Genomic DNA, 21,833 nt, shown 5'->3' on the forward strand with positions numbered 1-21,833 from the left:
CTTCATGTGACTGAGGATAAAAGAAGAAATTTGAATAGGCTGAATATACAGTGCTGATATTTTAATCCCTGTGAAGTTTCATAACAAGGTCATAGCTATTGGCTATTGACAACCAAATTTCTTTTGCTTTCAAATATATCCTTGGAAACGGGAAAGACTTCTTGCTGTTGAGCTGTAACGCGTAACTGAACTCTGTTGTTTTTTTATGAATTCAAACAAATACTTTTCCAGTGGAGTGGATGTCCCAAAACTTCCTGAAAATCCTTTATAAAGCATGATGTTCAGTGACAATAAATAAGAATATGAATGGGCTTGGAACCGCCATTAGCTGTTAGAGGTGGTAGACAAACTCTATCAGATGTGGTCCTGGATGGCGTCTGACCATTAACATACATTGTTATTTGCTAGAGTACCCCTCCTTCCTTCCTCCTCTCCTCTTCTTGTCATTTTTCTTCTCATTACATTCTCATAGCCTACATAAATGGGGATTTTTTCCCCATCTGTGACCATATAGAGATATATATATATAAAACAGAAATTGTATTGAACATAAGTTGCGGTAGACTGTGCATATATTAGTATAATGTATATTATCTTGGGAAAAAACATACAACATACTCATCAGGAAGAGAAAATCAGATTCATAAAGTGTGAAATACAGTTCTTGACAGAGGCGCAGCATAAGGTCAGATCTCTCTCGCATGGGGTGAAGCCCTGTGGAGCAGTGCTAAGCGATGTGCTGCTCCCCACCTGGCTCCCTGTCTGTCATGGGGGTGTCTTCTCTTGCTCTTCAGCCTAACGTGCTAAAATTGAAAAATACTTCTGCAAGTGCCACACGCTTTAAGTCTAACATTTCTCTGTTTGGTATGCCAACTAAGGACATAACCAAATTCATTCTTCCAAGAAAAAAAAAAAAGCCTATTGTCTGTAGGAACAGAAAAAAAGTGATAATTCTGGTCACAGACTGAAATGTTTGGGGTTTTTTTTACATCAGTGTGTCAACATTTATTTGATTTTTTTTTTTAATGTATTTTTATGAAGGGATGGATTAAGATAAGCGGATTGAGCTGCTGATTTATGGGTGATGACTGGGGACGTTTTGTGAGGAACCGTGCAGTTGAAGTGTTGGTTAGTTAAGTGTGCAGTGCAGCCGTGCCTCCTGCAGTGCTGGTGCTGGAGTAGGAGCAAGTACCTACCTAAATGTCATCTTTGGTTTTCATGAGCAATGTGAAAATACGTGGTTTGAAAAGTTAAATGGACATGTCCATCTTAAATGTCTTTGGCAGTACAGGCCTGACCTAAAGAGGTGCTGGGGCACATGGTGGCACAGGAGCTCTGTGCCAGGCTGGACGTGCCTGAAGTGGGCCAGTTGCCCGCAAGAGCACACCCCTTCGGCCAGCCTCGCCCTCCCAGAGAGGGCCCTGTCCTCCGGCCCAGAGCGATTCACGGTGATGTGGAAATTGGGTTTTGTCAGGGCACAGCAGGTGGAAATGAATGAAAGTTCATCGTATCGTCTTCAGTGTGCAGCACGTGCTGCAGGACCCTGGTGTTGCCGGTCGTCAGAGAGCTGCACCTATACACAGACACATGGAAACGTCTTCTACAAAACTCGTGGCATCTGTTAACATTAAGTCACCTTTGTGGAGTGTAGAGGGGGAGTATCTTAAATTTCCAGTCATGCTTCCTTCAGAAACACGTACCTGATAATAAGGTGTGTCTCTGCAGAAGCTGGATGTGTGGTGAGGAAATGTTTGTGAGGCACCTTTGAGAGAGCAACCAGACTCATGGTCAACCGATGCCTGTGCAGGGACCTTGTGTTCCTCCTGCTCTATCAGGCTGAAAATATTCTTTAGACATGGTAGCGGTGAAATAATCGTTTTAGTCTATCTGAATTTATCCTGTGTAGAGCAAAGTGGTAAGCTGAGCTCGCCTGTATGTGTCCTGCTTCTGATCCTTCAAAGGGGGCCTGCTCCTGCATCTGGGTGAAGTGGATGGAGGCTTTGACAAGCCCTGCACAGGTGAGGGATTCACCATTTGCAACAAGTTGCAAGAGTGTTAATGATTAGAAAACACAAGGCTATTTTTGTATGTAGTGAATTTATACTCTCTATCTACAGATAATGCGGAAAAAGAAGAATTTGTTTTATAAATTTCAGTTTCACATTGATGTCTGAGAGACATTTGTGTAACTACAGAAAAAAGGATTAACCTCTTAATGTAATTGTAAGTAAACAATTTGCTTAATTCCATCCTATCGCTTGAGTTGGACCCCTGTGATGATGTAATCAGACAAACTTTTTTTAAAAACGTGACAAACTACTGAAGTCATCAGCTTTGTGCAGGGCATAATGTGTCCTTTGAGCTCCCTGTTTCAGGAGACGTATATGCACATCTCTCCTTGACATAGGTGACACTCATGCACGTGCAAAAAGATATAAATACAAGCTTTTGGCTGACCTGTGTTATTCAGATACAAAATAATGTTCTTGTAGGTAATGCAATAGAATTTGAAATATGAATTATGTAAAACTATTGATTTGATTTACTCATTAGAAGCACAAATAATGAGAGTTGAGGATTTAAGAGGAAACCAAGCAAAGGCAGGTAGATAGTGTTTTGAGAAGCACGTAATTGTAAATCTGTAAGTCTGCCTTCCATCACGCACAGTTAATTTGTTTCATGTGATGCGTTCTTGAAATTTTAAAAATAATACTTACTAATGTACTGTAAACTGTACATGTATGTATAAATCCAGGCATTTTCAAAGTTAATCTCAGTCAGCTTAATCTTCTTTTGAGATATTTGCTGGAGACTCAGCCTCTGAATGAGAAACATTCAACTGTTAATTCTCTATTCAGATGAGAAGATTCGATTCAGAAATGCACATTTACATACTAACAATGTTTTCCTGAGTATTTAAACCACAAGCTCAGATCTTAGACATGTTAAATACAGAGGGAGGTGTATGTACGTATTTGAGAACATGTTTCACCAGGGTCCAAAACAGAGTGGTTAAATAAACCCCAAGTTTCTCAAATGTAATTCCACTAAGTTACCAGGAAATGCATACCGCTTCTCATAATGAGTTGTTACCTTAGTGCTACTTTACTAATAATCGTAAAAAAGAGAGAAAAAACTTTCATTAGAAAACTGTGTTTCCAGAAGAGATTGGAGGAGGATTGTTCTTTAAAAGATGGAACAATCAAGTATCCATGAATACACAGAGCATCAAAGCATTGATTTTAATTGTTTCTGTATAAACATGGATAATTGTATAAGGAAGAGTGTTGCCCAAAATAGGCTCTTAATTTATTTCTTCTGAACCAAAATTACATTTTTACTGGTTCCTTTCAATAGAAGTCCTTGTTTAATCACTAATCCTTCACATTCACTAACTCTCTAATTTTCTTTTTCAACCATGTTTTCTGAAAAAGAGTAAATCTCCTAGACCTTAAGGTATCGATCCCTCTACAATCAGTTAAGCATTCAGGAAGAATATACTTGAAATAGATTAGGTGGATGACCATGGCCATCAGCAGCAATCTTAGCCCTCAGAAATGTATTTACCATCATCTCTTCACTTTTCAATAGATTTGTTAAATGCTGTTTACTGAATCAGCACAGGAGCAGAAGGATAATATAGCTGTTCTTTGTTATACAGAGCCAGACCAGAGAAACTTAAAGAGAGCATGATGGCTTTAAAATCTATGAATCAGTCTTTGGAAAAAGAGGTGGTTGTATGTCTGATCCCTGCTGTAGCCTGATAGTCTTGTAACCCAATAGTAATAGCTCTGGAGTTTCTGCTAATTTATACAGCACATTTTGCTTCCTAACAGTGCAACCATGTCAAAGTACGCCAGGTATGCTCCTCGTGTCTTAGGTAGATACCTTGTGAAATCACGCTGCAACCCGAGATGAGTCCCAGTTCTCCTGCTCCTGTTCTCAGCATTGTTCCACACACCAGGCAACAGCACTGCAAAGGTGACAGTGAGCTCTCTGCTTCTCACAGGGGTTTTCTGTTTCAAAGTTTCGTTTGTAACTTGCAGCAGCAATTCGAGATAGTCACGGCTTTCTTCTAAGGTCGTATTTGTTTCAAAGTTGAAAGCTAAGAGCGGTCAGTTGTCGACATCTACCAGCAGCATATCTGTACCACCTAGTTTTGCAGGGATGTATTAACAAAGGATTTTATTTATATTGCTTTCTTCTTGCTGTTGCAGCTTTTCACATACACACACACTTTCAAAGAACAGGTTTTTTCCCTTTCCTGAGAAATGACTAGTATGTAGCCAGCTACCAGAGGGATTCAATCTGCAAAAAGCAATATCCTTAAACCCACTAAAATTGAAGAGAGAATATTAACTCTCTTCTTGTTACCTGAGCCTACAGATAAAGTCATGTTAGGTATGTGTATGTAACGACTGCGTCGCATCCATTGTATTGCACACATGCCATCTTTTCACTGTTGTCTCACTGGAGTTTCAAACCACCTAGAAAAACGGAAGATAAAATCGTGATGCTAGACTTCAAGTGACGATTTGTATTGTCACTATATACAATTGCCAGTAGCCCACAGTCATCTTTCTCATCTTTCTGGTAATAACAGAAAAAGATTAACACTAAGATTAGCTGGAGAGATAAGAACTGAGGAGAGGCAGCAGGAGACTCTAGTAATGACATACGAGCAGAGAAGAAAGTGAGAGTTACTGCTTTGGCTCAAACACGGTGCCTGTTGTGAAGGAGAATTAGCATCCCTAAGTTAAACTTACCTCCCTTTGCGAGACACCTGTTGGGGCCTTTTTTTCCCTCTTCCTGTCTCTTCCCTGCCAACAAAAATCTCTCTGATGCAAACTAAAAACACACGCTGAAAGTATCTGTGTGGGAAAGGCATGAGGTTGCCCATATGGCCAATACTTTTGTTTTGTGATGTGCACATAGGACGCATAAATACTTGCTTTTGCTTAGGCAGGGGAGCGAGAGAATGGATTTCAGCTAAGAGAAAAGTATGTTGTTTTTCATCCTGTTTTTCTTTGTTCAGGCAAGCTTATTCCTTGTAATTATTTCTGTTTTCTGCTTCTCTAACAGTCAAATTTTTAATTCCTTCACTGATTTTAATGTTTTTCTCTATATGCTTGTGGTTTAAAACACAAAAGCAAGTATTCTGTTAAGTAGGGTCCTTGGGGTATGTTAACATACCGGCCTTTTTTTCTTTTAATCTGGGATCAGAACCTCTAAAGTGTTTATGTTTGCAGTTTCAGCAAAGTGCCCAGTGTGCTTTTGTCTAGTATTTAAAGCAGCTCCACTCCAGCATGGTGAGCCGTGTCTGCTGAGGCGGAACTGATCCTACGAGATAAGTGATGTTGTGATCAGGAGACAGATGAGGCTGGTGAAGAGTTATCAAGGCATCTCTTTACAAGATACCTATGGCTACAGGAGGCAGTAGACAGCTTCCTTGCTTTCACGTAGTTTAACTTGTAGGAACTTAATTCATTAAGGCCAGGTCTATTCACCAGACTGAATTTCTCAGGGAGTTACAGCTTTGCTTCAAAGGATTTTCTGTCATTTCATAGTTTCAGGAAGTCAGACAGAACACCATTTTACATGTCCTGTGTAGGCAAATAACTGCTTTACACACCTGAGATCTCTCTTTTTTAAAAAAATACTTACAGAAAGACTGAGAATTAAAATAAATAACACAAAGTCTGAAACTACAAAATATTCTGCTTCCTGCAGGAAACAAGGATTAATTTTTCTTATTTAAGGAATGAATATATACTTACATATTCACATTATATATAATATATATTTATTTGAATACAAAATAAACTTTTAAAAAACTGTTTTCTTTTTGTATCATAATTGTATCTGACTGACTGTTCCTAGTCAAAAAAAGGACCAGAATCATGTCTCATCTGTTCTATTCAGCAGTGAGTGGCTAGGTATAAATCATAGTTATGATCACAAAGAGCAGGTATGATTAAGCAATATAAAGTCAAAATTATATACAAAGGAAAAAAAAGGAATTTTGTCTTCCCTTCCCTTTTCTCTACAGCTAATGCAGGGGAAAAATCGTGACATTTTGGTTTAAGTACCGTGTTAGAAAATACCATAGTTTTCAAATGCTCTTCTATTCTTTGCGTTTTCAGCTTTATTTTTTAATCTTTTCTCTTAGAGGATAATTTGGTAAATTGTTTTCACACCGATGCTATGTTTAATGCCTTTAATACAAAAGCAGTGGGTGCTGTCAAATGTAAAGGGTTGGTGTATCTGTAATTTCTTGATTTCTCACAGATGGCAAAATCTTCTGGTGAAATTTTCGAACTTATATTTATGCACCTCCTCATCCTGATTGCTTTAGAAATGTCAATGAAACTAATAATTTGGAAGAATAAAAATTACATCAGTATTCAAAAATGATTTGGTTTTAAGGTTAATTTAAAATGCCCATCTTTGAAAATTCTGAATTGCATTATTGCTCTTCAGGCCTCAGATTAAGCCAATGAAACTCATCATATTGAAACAATCCTGAATTACCCATTAATTCAATCTTTACTGTTTTGTGGTTTATTGTTATTCCTTTAAAAAGCAACAATGGAAATGTGACAGTACCAAGCCACTTTCTCTAAGTATCTGATGAACTCTTAATAGTTTTAGGAACGAACGAACGAACTCTTACACACACACACAGAGTGCAAACAAAATCTGAAAATTGCTGACAAAAATACTCCTGTGACTTTCATCAGTTATTTGAAGGCTTCGAGGAAAAAACTGAGGACTGGCTCTATCTATGTAGAGTAATGAATATGCTAAGAAGATTGACCGAAGTAAAGCAAATCCAGTTCTCCCAGTGGGCCTTCATGGTAGGTTAAGGCTATGAAAATCCCTTGCTGAGAAGAAGAACAGGAATCACTAGTTAAAACTTAGAAGGGTGGGAATGGGGGGAGATTACTCAAGACATTGTGAGGTTCAGAGAACATAGAGAAGCATATTTTTTCATTTAAGGGAACCTTTTGAATGTTGCACTTGGAACAAGCTAAGCAGAGTATTCAGGAGCAGTATGCCTGAAACGGCAGTATTTCAATATTTCAGGCAGAATGTCTGAAACAGCAAAAGTGACTGAAATGCTGAAGAGAGCCCTGAAGGGCTTTTGTGGTGTTGAGGATGCTGGATGGAGGGGTCTCCACACAGTTAGCTGTCTGTATTTGGATCACAGGTGGCACTGCTTTCCCTGCAAATAAACTGTGTCCTTTCTCTAAGTAATTCTGCAAAACAGCTCAGACCTTTGCTGTCGTATTCAGGTGTTCCTGCCAAAGCTGCTCCATAAACTCATGGTTTACTCAAGGCACTGCCTTGGGGTGTGCAACAGCTGGGTCACAGGCTCTGTGTCTGAGAAATGGAGTGCAGCAGAGAACTTGGATGCCTGTGGTGTGCCTGAGAAGCTAGAGTCAGACAGAACCTGGGTGCAGCTCAAACATACAGAAACACACAGACCAAAACATGGTTCAGTGAGTAGCCAAAGAAAATGAGCCTGCCCCAGGCAGTGGGGGAATGTATGTAGAAACCCATGGGGATATGCCGCTAATGTCATTGGGAACAGTTGTTTCACATCAGGTGAAATGAGACAGAGATATACTCAATTGTATTTCACGGTTGATTTTTCTCATACATTAAGAAGAAAAAAATCCATAAAATCATTGGTTAAGGCATTTTTAAAAGCTTTAACTAAAAAATGCATTGGCCTGCCTGCTAACAATACTGTTCTTGTCAAATATAACTGTTCTGAAGTACAGTGTCTCCTGGACCACATGGAGGTAATTTTGCATGAGTCATTCCCTATATATCTGGACAGTAAAAGTGGGTTTCATCATACTGATGTAGATGTCTAGTACGTAGGATGCAGGCATTTACATCTGAGCTAATCATCTAGTCTCCCTTTATAATCAACAAAGGGAACAGGCACTCCCAGAGTATGATTCATCTCATCTAAAATAGGTCAAAGTGTCTGTTTTCCCTCATTGACTGTAACGGCAGTCTGGGGTGAGTCGCTGAGCTGTCGATGTCTACATCAGAAGTGTGGCGAGTTGAAACCCTCACCACAAGATGAATCATGCGAGCTCTGTATGGTTGTGCTTTGTTATATTTATTTGTGCATTCATAGTAATGTTTAACCATAGGAGCGTAAAGTGACACTGCAGTAAATCTGTAACTACTACCCATATCATCTAAACTAGAATATGAAAGCACTGGTATTATTATTCTTGTTGTAACTGGTTTGAATAGACCTCACAGATACACACTATAAAGTGTTGAATAATATTGCTGTATTCTAACAGCTTAGCTCGTTGCTCCCTGCACATCGAGTCTGATTTACCATGGTGAAGTACACCTTTATGCTTACTGATTAGCATTAAATTTTGGGCAAGACAAACATATTGACTTAAGTGGGCAGAAAAGGCTGTTCTTTGCCTCAATTTTTCTGAGCTCTCCAGATTAGATTAAATCATTAAATTGATGGAAGAGCTATTGTATTTCAGGAGAGCACTGTGCTGGTAGTAAGGAACCAAGGAGGTGAATGGAAGCATAGTGGGCAGTCTGGTGTTTGACACCAGAGTAAGAATTGCTTATATTCAGATACATGCTGAAAATTTTCCAAAGCTGGTGCTTTAACCATGAAGTCACATAAATAGTTTGATACAATGTACTAGGGCTACTGGCTATGAATTATGAATGAACTTTGCTAATCACCAGGGAATTCTGCTTGCCCAACCATTGATTACCTGCTGTCATTTGATAGTGTTTGGAGAAGGTTGCTAAATATAATAAAGCATCCCATGCAGGCTTTGGGAATTATGATAAAAAGTTGACAGAATAACATTAAGAATTCTGGAATGTCTCCTGAGCTCGAAGGAATAACTAAACCTGAACAAAAGTATTGGAGGAAGGAAAAACTGCAATTACAAGGACCTGTTATGTCATGCAAATTCTTCACCTTCAGCCTGATTAAAGGTCTTCAAGCATGACGGAACAGAGCTTGAAAATTGCCAGGATTATTATTCTGTAATGCCATGGTGAAGCTAGTGAATATTTCAGAGACTTACTGAGTATCCCTGCTGTCAATTTGTAGTGAAGTTCCACCGCTTTGAGATACCAAAAGGTGGTGTTCATGCAGCACATTTACTTTTGCTGGTAACCAGCATTCTAATTGCAGTGAAGGTCTCCAGAATTAACATGAATGAGACAGTAGAAAGACCTCAAGAAGGTGAGAAACCTGTTCTGTAATATCTTGTTAATAAACAAGCGATCACCGTATTTTGGCTTTGGGAGCAACCCAACAACATGATTCTAGAGTAGTTATCACAGTACAGAAATACTGTGTTTCAGAGTAATTACTGTTTGAACCCAATCTAGTATTGCTCAGCATTGTAGCTGCTCTTTAATTGCCTAATCATCTTTTAAGTCAGAGGATAATATATTTAGTTCAAGGACTGCAGACCAATATTTAACTCACTCACAGACTAGCACAAGAGAGGAAGGTTAGACATTGGTAGATATACAACAGTTTTCACATTTTGCAGTATAAAGCATGCAAGTACATTCTTCTTCTTCAAGTCACTCTGGTATTAAATGGGAAGCATTTAGCATGCTAAAAGCATTTGCTACATTTTTCCTAATAATTGTTAACCTATCTGACTAAATTGAAACAAACATAAACCCTGCACAAAATCTACCAGAGAGAAACCACAGACTGGACAGCTTTCACAGAATGCTGGAGCCTGGTCTACCAAGTTTTAACAGTAACGTGAAAGAGCACCAAGTTCAGAGCAGCCAGGATTCCTTCTATTGATTCATAATTTGCTTTTGAGTTGTAAAAGCTGAATTGCAAAGTATTGGAAATAGCATTTACTTTTCAAAACATCCAGCAAATTAAACAGGTCAGTCTACATTGTACATTGCTAGCTATCTGAACAAAAATCAGCAAGTGAAAACAATGTATAACAGAACAAAGCGATAACTGAGCCAGATGACTTTTTTTTCAACTGCACTGTGCTATATGGCTATGTATACATGATTCAACTTCATTTGGTATTGCATGGGAATGTTCCACTTTTATCACAGTATGGTATCTTGGTAGTTCTATGTTCTAGTGATTCCTCTCTTTCTTAAGGTTTGTATAGTAACCTCCTGCTTGTGTCCTACTAGCAATGCAAATGAAACTTCATTCAAATGAAAATACAGAAAGAACACTTGAAATAAGATTTTTTTTCTGAGAGTCATGCTTTTCTTTTCATGAGTGCACTTGATAAAATGCGTTCCACCCACCCACAGCCCCCTGCCTTCTCTGTGTTTCACTGATAACGTGACCCACCACACTGAAACAGTATTATTTCCTGAAAGGCTGTAGGCAAGCATGATGATGAGAAGACAAAAAGGAAAGTGAATGTTAAACAGAATGGGAGAGAAAGGAACTGTGCATATGTATGAGGAAATCAGAAAAAAATGGTAAAAAAAAGAAGTGTGGTTAGAGTTGGATATAATAAGGGGGGAAATACGTGCATATTCCTTTTAAAGAGTACGCATCATAGAATACAGAGTAATAATTCTACCCACATTGTTACTCAAAATTATCACCAACTTTTGTGGGATATGAATGTGGGAAATGAGGATGGATTTCAATGACATTAGCATGAGTTTAATGTTAGTGTAATGGAGTTCATATTTTGGAAAATGTTTGAGTAGGAAAAACAATCCTTTTCAGAAGTTGTGTTTAAAAAATATCTTTGCTTAAAGGAAGGACAAATCAGAAATAAAAAGCAAGGGTATTTTATTGACATAGAATTTAACTGGTTTTAACATAATTCCAGGAATTTTTTTTACATATATCTATATAAATACACGCACACACTCTTTTCATCAATTTGCACTTTCCACAAGTATGTAAGAAAATGGTATTTAAGAACAATTCCTTGGTGATAACGTTTACAAGCAAAGCTAGTTACATTTGTAATCAAAGGAGGACTGGGGACAAGAAAAGTATCCCAGCAGAGGAATACCAGTCCTTCTCAAACATATGACAATACTTTAATTGACTTCAACAGGGGCGGATTCCCTGCTGTATGCTTTTTTTTCAACGTAACTTTGAAATCTTCCTCACTGCCAGTCATATCACTTCTTTGAGCAAGCACTTACTTCAGTTTTAGCTGGAACTCACTTTGAGTGAACCATCAGCAAAAAGTCTGTGCATCACTTAAGTTCTCGTGCACTGATAAATTTCACGTTTTAACCTGTCCTAAAGCAATTGTTTGTTCAAGTCTCCCCTTCAGAGTTATTAATGGAAGGAAATACAGCCTATTTCATGAGGTCACGTTTTATACACTCATGTTTATACATTTTAAGTCTGCTCAAAATCTTCTGTTTTGTACCAACTGTTAGATTTTGCTCCTGACAAAGCATCAGCTGGTAACAAACAGCTTTGGCCCTGAACACATGCCTCATTTTCATTCTGTAATTTTATCCCATGAAGCTCTTTATTATTCTATATTCTCTCTACTGTGAGCAATATCCCACAAGTCATTGCCAAATTGAGCAAGCTGTGGGCCCAATAGTGACAAGAGAAAGAAGACTGCTTATTGTTAACAGATATGATAGGTAAATAATAAATCAAAGCAAGAACTTGGGCAACAGCATTCATGTATTTTAGCATGTTGGATGAATTTGGAAGTGTGGAAAACCAGAATGCTCGGGGTATTCTGCTTTTTCTTTACCCCCAACCTCTTCTTAATCACCAAGTTAAGTAATCTAGTATTGGCAAATGACAGCTTAGTGCCCAGTTTTGCCTGTGAGACTACATCCTAAACATCCGTGCCAGACTTTTCAACCAGAATATGAATTTATTTTTTGTATTGTAACACTCGTCACTTTAGAGGTGATTAATTATCATCTAGAGTCTGGTCCATGTCCTAGGGAAATGTTTAGACCTGTACTTAACTCTTTTAGATTGATTAATGTACCTAAAGCTATTTATGTTTCCTTCTGGATCAGAACAGATTTCTCAATCAGTACAACTTTTTCATGTAATATTGTTTAGTTCAGGACCATAGCAAATGTGGGGCGATTCATAGAATTTTCAGGTATGGTGATGAAACTTCTAAGCAACTGCAAAATAGCAACCAATCTGTCATCTGTGGCACTGACCTTCTACAAGGATAGCTGGTGAGAGGGAAAGACCTGAACTGGCACTGGGGAAGACCCCAGTCTGATTTAGAATATCTGAATAGCTATTGTGTATCACATGAATTTCAGAGGCCTTACCTGATCTATTATGGTAGGCTGCTGAAGCTTCTTCAGAATAAATCATCTAATTGCTTTGTGCTGTCTGACGTACCAGTTTGCACCAACTGGTACTAATAACTGGGGAGTCTGAGTTAGTATTTAGCTAACTGCAAGTCTTGGGTGGCAGATACAGACTTTAAAAGAGAAATTCCAAGGTAAACGACTCGATCGTTTTGTTAGAAAATCATTGTGACAGTATTATGACTGAGAACATTAAAAATTGTGTTTGTCTGTTGCATCATATTTTATTTAATGTGTTGCCATGCTTTTGCACTCCATGGAAATGGTTCCTGCTAAAGAGTGTACTTACCGCTTCTTAAATCTCAAAACAATCCTTTTTGATGTATTAGCTGCCATCAGTCATATTCTTCTTTCTAGAATCTCATTTTTTCTTGGTTTCCATGGCCTTATTATTTCCCAGATTTCCTCTTAGCTTTCTGATCATCACCTCAGTAAGTGCTTTAGAGAGGTCTTTCTTGGTACACCTCCACATGATCTCTTCCCTTTTTATTTGCAAATACAGCTTCAACTGCTGTCTCTGTACATGCAGCTCACAAACCCACTCCATTAATCCAGACCTTCTCTTTCCCATCACACCAAGGTCTCTGTCTCTCAGATGATCCCTTTTGAATGATACTGGCTATGTCTTCACCAGCAGGTAGTGTGGAGTGGACAAACGGGCAGATCAGGAAAGCAAAAGAGGTGGTGCTCAGGACCTCACGCCCACATTGTGTGCATTATTCAGAGAGGTTATTTCAGACTAGCTGTGATCTAGTAACATGGACTGGATGCCCACTAGCAGTTGGAGCACTGCTTGGAGCAAAAGCACAGGTGCAGTCTTTGAACACTGGATTAGGGTTAGTTTCTGCTGAAAGCTCATGAGCTCCAAGACCGCTCTGTGATGCAAACTACAGCCCAGTAAGTGGAAACATCCTTCTGAAAGAAACACTGCATGCTATCTGCCATGCTTCCTCTCATATTGAGAGCTGAGTTTTGGCAGATGCCTATAAGAAAGCTTGAGAATTATTTGGGTGTTAATCTACTATGGCACAACCTACCATGATGACCTGCCTCTTTTGATTAAATTGTAAATTTTTTGAAGTGTCATCTTTTTTCCTAACACTGATGCAGCTGGATAATAATTATTTTCTTATAAATGCAAATATATGATTATGATTTTATTCCTATTGCAGCTCATCTACTGTCCTCTCTTTTCTATTTCCAGAAAACTTCTCATGTCTTTGTTGTACAAGACATCTGGTCAGTATAGCTCAGCTACAAGCCAAGGATTGTAAGAACTGTTTCAATTAGCATAATCTTCCAGTCACAAACAGTACAATCTTTGTCATCAGAAAGGAGAATTATTTAAGGTTGCTTCTAGCCATTGTAGTCATTTTGGAGTTGTGTGGTTGGGGGAGGGTGTTTATTTCTTTTTTGTGCACTTACAGCGCAGAGTTAAAATGCCTCAGATATTGCTTTATCATTTAGTACTATGCATTCATTTCATCACTAGGATACAGACCTGTATTTAGTAGAGTGGTGTAACTGGCCAGTAGTGGCTCTGGTAGCTACGCAAAAGACGCTAGAAGATGTGAGAATGACCACACAGTCAACACAACAGCATTGCCAGGTTCAACTATACCAGCAAATTTACAGGAAAAGCTGCAAGGTAGCATTAAATGACACAGGAGAAAACCCTCTATTTAAGCTCTGTCATCCTGAAGACTGACTAGGATATGTATCGCTCAGTTCACTCCTGCATGTAAGTCAGTGTGTCCCTTGCTTGACTAGGCTAGCCTCCATGAGACCAGCCACTATTTCTTGTGCCCCTGTGTCTCCAGCCATAAAGGACTGTTGGGCATCTCATGGGTTGTTTTGTTGGGGGCTTTTTTGCGTGTATCTTAGTAATAACTGTGTAAATTAGGAACTAGTGTTGAAGAGGAAAAATACTATGAGAGTGAGGGTATGGGCACTGTTCTACTGCACCAGTTATTCCCGCTCACCACTCAATATGGCTACTCACGTAAGCCCTCTGGACTGCTCTTCAGAGACACTTCGATCTTTCCCTTGACAATACACAGGTACTTAAGGAGAGTTCAGGCCACCAAAAATATTATTCCATGTATTTCTGTGGGTCATACTGGTTTTCTGTGGCAGATCAGGCCTTTGGAGATCTAGACAAGAGCCTTACACATTTACTCTCCTCTAGCAGACTTCCTATTCTTCCCTAGCAGACTTTTACTTGCCTTTAGAAGACTTTCTTTATCAGTAGTTGGTATTTAAATTTAGATTTATGAGAAGAAAGGATCAAATATTTTTCTTAGGTGTTGTTATCCTGAGGGTGCTTTCATAAGGACTCAGCTTCATTCTTTCAGACTTTCTGAAAGTAGTTCCCATACTGTTCCTGTGCTACTTTGTCTTATGCAGAAAGTAAGAAGTATTTTAGATGTGCTAATATGGTTTAGCTGCTTTGAACTGGGAGCTTTGTTCCAAAGAATGTGTGCAACTAAGACTGTACCTCATTGTGTGTGTCTGATGTATGCGTACATGCGCGGTTTGTTCATACTTTGGGATTTGTATCTCTGAAGAGCAGTGTTGTTGCCTATCTGAGGCTGGTATAACACAGGATTAATACAGTATGTGTTGCTAAAGCTGATTTTAAATTTAAAGTGACCATCAGCATGCCCCTTTTAGTCACTTACTAGTCACTGTTTATACTGATCGGTTTTCCTTTTTTTTCCCCACTCAGATGTTGCAAGGGCAATTGAGTTACTGGAGAAACTGCAAGAATCTGGAGAAGTACCAGTACACAAGCTACAGTCCCTAAAGAAGGTGCTGCAGAGTGAGTTTTGTACAGCTATCAGAGAGGTATGAAATTGAAATTTTTAGTTATTTCTCTGAATAACATCCCTCTCCTGAAAAGAAAAGTATATTTGCCTTTCAGTGCTGGAGAAGCAGGAGTACCTTGTATAAAGGATGATGGATGTGAGAGATGTCTGTAGCTGCCTGCTACCGTGCAGAATGCTGAAGTTACTGAAAAGCAGACACAGAACAGTTGCGTCAGTAAGGCATCAAGCCTGAGACAATTAGCCTCGCTAAGGAGAAAGGGTGATTAATTAGTACTTTAGTATTCTGCTCATGCTCTTTCAGGGTGTGTGCTAACCTGTTACAGCACTGTGCTGGGATATGGGGACATGCCACGTTGGATCAGTGCAAGCTTAAACGCCTCTACTTTGAGCTCAGGTGTGTGATAGGGATGTGCTGATGAAATCAGATTGCAGTGAGAGACAAACAGTGCAAGCACTGAAGTTAACTGAAGCCGACAGGAATCTTGCTGTTGAAGTCAGTCATCAGGTCCCAGTGGGTCTTCCTCCACGTGTCAGAAATCCTTGTCAGATTGCTAAGAACTGTGATCATTACCCTGCCAGCCATGGTCAGGGCCTTCCTAAGCTCTTGCCCAACAGTAGATAAATGATGACTGTTTTCTTCTAGTCAAGCTAGAGAAGAAGCACCCTCCTTTCTACATGCATACGAGCCGTATCTTTAAAGCAGATAAATGACAAATACTTCTGTTAGAAGTTTCTTAGACAGAAACCATGAATTAATACAACATTGTGTCAGACTTCTTACCTACTAAACTGAGTGCTGTTAGCCTGCCAGACAGAAGCAGCCCTAAATGCCCTAATGAAGGCAACATCTTCTCAGCAGAAAAATCTGTAAGAACTTCTGTTTCAGTTTCTCTACCCAGTGCCTGGAACTAATCCTCCCTCGCTGAAATCAATGGGGAGTCTAATGTTCCCTCGATGATAGCAGGATTGAACTCCTGATAGCTAGGCAACAGCAGCGCGTTGATTGAGTGGACTGCTGGGTGGCTGGAAGGAAGAAAAAGAGGAACAGACATTACTTTAATAAGCAAAATGCAACACACTCTTTGTTTTATGGAATATATTCTTCAATGTGAGAAACACAGAGAGGCTTCCACTTAATTAAATGGCAGTTTTCAAGGCTTTTTAAAGGGAATAGTGTTCCATGACAATAAATAATGGCACTATGTACCCTGAAAAGCTGATATTCTGACTAGTCCTTTCATTTAACCAACTAAATGCTTCTTTAATTGACCACAGAGTATTGAAAAGTTTTGGGGTTTTTGGTTTTTTTTCCAGATAGCAGAGCCTGGTACTCCAATCCTTAAAGGCAATTTTCAACCTTTGCAGCATCATCAGTGAAATCTTACCAAATTTATATTAATCTCTGGAAAATAGTCTTAGCAGAAGCAAACACAAAGCTTGTTGAAACAGATACAGAGCCTCGGAAGCAGGAAAATGGCTTAAACAAATGCACTCTCAGTTCAGTGAACTGAAAGCAGATTTTGACAAAATCTTCTCAGTGGCACAAAAGGTCTTTATAGAGTGTTGTGTAAAGACAACCTGCACATGACAGACTATCTAATTACTGTTAGATTCTTACAACCAAATAATAGTCACTTTAAGAAGCCTGGAGCTAGTTGTTACACAAGAATGGAGTGATAATAATGAGCAGTTAGATCAGTTCTACCAACTTCATAAACAAAAACATTTATTTCTTTTTACGTATTTAGTATATAACATAGATAATATAACCTATCTATCTATTATATCACTGTTGGAGAACAAAATGTCTACATGCAAAACAATTAGTAATGCCATTCACCACTACGTATGTAAATCTTTTCTTAGAAGAAATCTTCAAATATAAAAGGCCCAGTAACAAATCTTTTCATTTAGGGAGAGTGGGAGAATTGACATATATACATTGCTAGTACTTAAGGTTGTTCAACATGTGGCTCCTCTTTTCAGTTACTTATATTAGCCCTTGGCAAATGTTTAGATTGTAGCTCTCTTTTTCTCCACCAGTTGAAGAGTTGCTGGAGAATTGCAGAAAACAATTTCTTCTGTTTTTTAAAAAAATAATAAGAAAAACATGGAATATTTTTGGCCATGTTACATTGTTAGACATCTCCAAGCACTGCAGCAAGGGCTTGGAGGATATCTGAGCTGGGTCTTGCCATTAATCAGGGATGCCCTTCTTGCATGTCCTCCGTGTACACTGGAGTTTATGAAAGACTGATAGCTACTTTATTGAACAACGCAGTCTTTTCTGAGCGTATTTGAGCTTGAGATAGCTGAGGCTAGACAGAAATCTCCCTGCAAATGCTCCCTCCCATTGTTTATCTTCTCTTATCCCGAGTGCAAGACGTGAGAGTGTGGTGACTAGCTTTTAATTCCCACTATTAGTACCTATACCTAGACTAGAGGAGAAAAGCTGTTGACCTTACAAGAGAAGGCACAACAGTCAGTTGGAAGTAACGAGAAAAGTGGGAGTTGTTTGGAACACAAGAGCCTTCCCGGAGAACACAGTGAAGCAGACAGGGTATGAGCAAGTAGGTAGGAGTAATCAAAATGGGATGAGGAGCAGTGGCAGGCTTTCTATTAGTATGCAAATTCTGGAAGAGGCTGCTTATTATATGTATGCAGAGATTCAGATCTGCAGTGTGGTGTGTTCATTGTATAATGCAAGATCTGAGCCTAACTTTCTTTCATCAGAAAATCTAGTAAAAGAGGTTAAGGCTGACTCCTGCAGTCCTATGAACTCCATAATGGAGGAGCTTTGGAAAATAAACATTTTCTTTTCCAGTCTAAGAAATTATGGACACTTAACTATCCAGTGAGTTTGATGGTTAAAATATGTCCCAGAGAAACTCAGTATTGGGCTCAGCACAGGTGAAAGGATCAAAGACAAAATACAATCCACACAGGATTGATTGAATGTGACTTGTCCCTTCTACAAGCAGGAATTCTTTAACTACAGTAGCAGGAGGTCACTTTTATGATCAATTAGCCTTTAAAAGTATGAGATACTTTATTAGCTGACATACATTCCAATCTAATGTGTAGGAATCTATTAAATGGCTGTAATGAATTGTATTTATGGGAATTTATTTAGTAAATCAACCCGCCAGTTCAAATCCCCGCACTAATATCTGATAGAAATAAAATCTTTTTAAAGTGACTGAGTAAATGAAATTTAAATAGAAGTACTTTGGCATTTTTCTAGGATGCTATGTCAGGAAATGGTGATTAATGGTTCTCACTTAGCTAAATATAAGTACCACTAACTGAAATAGTCTGTCTGGCACTAGGCAAGAATACGTATTAGCTCTGAAAATAATAGAAATAATTGAACTATGTAATAACCTCATATTTCCTTTTCACCTGAAGACCCCTAGACCAGAAAACAAGTTAACCGAAGTCTGGTCACATTAAAATTGAGTTTTGAAAAAAAATTTAATTGTGTTTTAAAATTACTTGTTTCAAAAGCTCCCTAGCTACGTGAAGATTAATTAGCCTTCTGTAGCCTTATCACCTGGCAAAAGATGCATGAATCTTGTCCATTATACCATTAAGTCCTTTAACCTTCTATGTGTTTTTGCTGTTTATTCAAAGCTGTTGCTATGTTATAGTCTTCTGATTCCCGGGGGGTTACTGGAATAGATGAAGGGCAAGGCTGCGAAAGTGCATGCATAATTGAACTACTGATAAGGTACATTCACGTGGAACATAAAACTAGGCAACCTGAATTGATAAAGTGACTTTAATTGTTGTAAGTCAGTAAAAAGGAAGTTAGGAGAACTGTAAGATAAAGTGAACTTCTGGTCTGGCAAGAAACCTTAAAGAGCTGTAGGCACAGAAGATAGAATAAACAGTTGAGCAAAACACACTAAATCATCAACAAGAAAATGTGGCATACCTTAGCAGATTATGGGAATTTCATTTACTGTTAACATCTGGTAATCGGTACTGAAACCCCAGGAGAGTAACGATACCGCTTGATAAACCCATGCCTCTCCTGATGAGCGGAAGTTTTCTTTCAGGTTGATTCTCTAGTTTCTATTTCTGTATGTTAAATATGTAAAATTCAGGTGTATCTCGCTTTCCTCCCAGCCTTCATTCTACTCCATTTTCCATTTCAAGATTAAATCTAATGTTTTTCTGTGTGGGTATTATTTATAAGAAAATCTGACGTAAATACCTATGGTGAAACATTTATCAATACCAAAAGTAATCAGATCAAGAAGTCCTTATAAAAATGTGGTATGGCAACCAGACACACAAAAATAACCATTATTTCATTCTGTTATCTTACGACTCCCCCCAAAATATCAGGTCATTGCAGAAGAGCACTTCTGCAGGATTGGGTCACTGACAATCGTTTCTTAAAAGGAGGAGCAGTTAACACAAAATACTCTACTGTTGTGTGTTTTGTATGAAATTAGTCTGTGGAACAGCATGTTGTCTTTGAAAATAGTTCAGTTTCTACTTCAGTAGTTTAAAACTTTTAAACTTGCTATAAAATTATCTTGTGGACAGAGCATCCTGGACATTTAAAGACCACTAGTGACTTACAGGCAAAAAAAATGGCAGTTCCAGAAGACTGACCCATTTCTGATGAGGTCTAGATGCCCCCCAGTTACTTTAGAGGTATATTTGATTATGTTCTATAATATTAAAAACATAGTTTCACTATATGCTAGGTAGGATAGTTCAACAAGCCTAGTCAGTGTATTGGAATGATTTCCTTTAATTAATAATTTTCATTTTCATGCCTTAGGGATCTGAATGCCTGGAATCCCAGTGCGCTGATATGCAGTGTGTTATTATCTGGTCGTTTCCTCAAGCTGCCTACCTGCGCTTTTTGTTATTAACCCTGATTTATGTCCTTGCAAATATTAGGGAACCAGAAGAAGGCTGCTGGGTGGTGAGAGCTGAGTCTGGTGATACTGTGCTCATTACCTTACAGTGATGCAGTGTGTGACAGCAGGGGGCTGGCTGGAATCCTTAGCTCTTCACTTCAGATATCCCAGTGCGGTGGTGTACTCTATTTTAAAGGGCTGCGCTAAATATAACAATCTGCGTATTAGATGGACTCAGGCGAAACTTCTCATTAAGTCCTTTATTAAAATTATTCATTTAGGATTTTAATGTAGGAGTCATTTAAAGTCCTGGTTTCGTTGTGTTTCAAGAATCTCAAGATTTGTTTGTTCAGTTTGCAGTATAATGCTGTTCCTCCACATCCCAAACCTAACCTCTGAAAGCAGAGTTCCATTGTTTTCTGCCTGATGAATCCCATTCCCTGTAAAAACAGAGGTTCACCAGGCCAAACTCTCTTGGTTGGCACCGAGGGCAACCCCAGAGTTCAAACCCTGCCCTGCGTTACTCTTTCTTTTCACTGGGAGCTGAATATTTGTAACAGGAGGAGAAACACAGTTCCAGTCAGTCTCTCATCTCCACAGTGCGAGCCCCGCTTTTAAAGTTTTTAAATTTTAAGAGGCAACTTCGGGGAAAAAAAAAAATATATGTATCGAGAAGACCTACTGCTATAATTCACAGCACAGAACTGTGATTAAGGCTCAGTAGGAAGTCTGACATCTAAAGTCCCCTACTGTCACATTTGCGCATGCAAACGGAGGTGTTGGTGAGGATTAAGCAAAAGTGGTATATGTTGGACTTACTAATAAGGCAATTAGTAAACAAAAGGGCAATAGGATAACTCATATGAGTAAAGTGAGCAAGATTTATCAGCTCAGATTTGTAACTTGGGTCATAAAAGCAGTATGGTTATATTAGCATGATGCCCCATTAGACTGGCTGGGAAGCAAAGTTCTCCTTAGGCTAATCTGATACCTTGTTATACCTTGTTCTGGTATTCCAGATAGCCTATTCAGAATTACTGCACCATTAATTTAGCAGTAGCATTCATGCAGCAGCAGATATGGAATTGTGCAAACTGACCGAGTTCATTCAGATTTTCACATGCTTATGCATGGATTGATTTGTACCTTTTCACTAAAATTTGCATTCCTGGATACTAATGGTAAAGTTTCAGCATTTTATCTTCTTTTAGATATTGGGGTGGATTATAAAGTTGAACCAGTACAGCTTACCTGAATTCTGGCTCTGTGTAGCATTTGCAAGAATCTTCTGCTGTACCTTTCCAGCCCTTTTCCATTACCAGTGTCCCAGCAATGAAATGCCACATATTTTACGACATAAAATAATGATAAAAATTTCCACTAAATCAGTACCTCCATCCCTGTTTGGAAGGGGCATTACTTAGCTTCATTCAAAGAAGACAGTATGGCAAAGTAGTAATGTTTCCATGTTTTACAGAGTTTTGCTTTCCCTCTCCTGGTTACAAGTACTGTATCTATAATGATGAGTTGAGAGAAGGATTTGTAATGCATGTAAATTAGGGCAGAAAAGAAATCAAATTTCAAAAGGTGGGCTGCCTGCTTTTTGTCTTACCACCATGCTGTATTAGGCATTTAGGAAGTTCAGCAAAAAGTTTAAGTTAGCAGTAAACACAGGAATATTTTTTTTTAATTACCCTACTGTGTTCAAATATGTGCTATTTTTTAGAGAGTGAATGTAACCAGAAATTGCGCAAAATTTGAAAAACAATGAAGTTTC

The 21,833-nt window shown here is 38.6% G+C and overlaps 1 protein-coding gene across 1 annotated transcript in view; it reads left to right on the plus strand.

The window, feature by feature from the left end:
- The first annotated feature begins 1,318 nt into the window (after positions 1-1,318).
- LIN7A (lin-7 homolog A (C. elegans)) overlaps positions 1,319-21,833 on the plus strand; it is a 40,284-nt gene continuing 19,769 nt past the window's right edge. Inside the window, exons 1-3 of the mRNA XM_009327656.1 lie at positions 1,319-1,448; positions 9,122-9,256; positions 15,077-15,195. Coding sequence (XP_009325931.1) covers positions 1,319-1,448; positions 9,122-9,256; positions 15,077-15,195 — 384 coding nt within the window. The remainder of the gene's footprint in view (positions 1,449-9,121; positions 9,257-15,076; positions 15,196-21,833) is intronic.

The sequence above is a fragment of the Pygoscelis adeliae genome, unplaced genomic scaffold, assembly GCF_000699105.1.
Source record: "Pygoscelis adeliae isolate BGI_AS28 unplaced genomic scaffold, ASM69910v1 Scaffold113, whole genome shotgun sequence".
In the NCBI taxonomy this organism is placed as follows: domain Eukaryota; kingdom Metazoa; phylum Chordata; class Aves; order Sphenisciformes; family Spheniscidae; genus Pygoscelis; species Pygoscelis adeliae.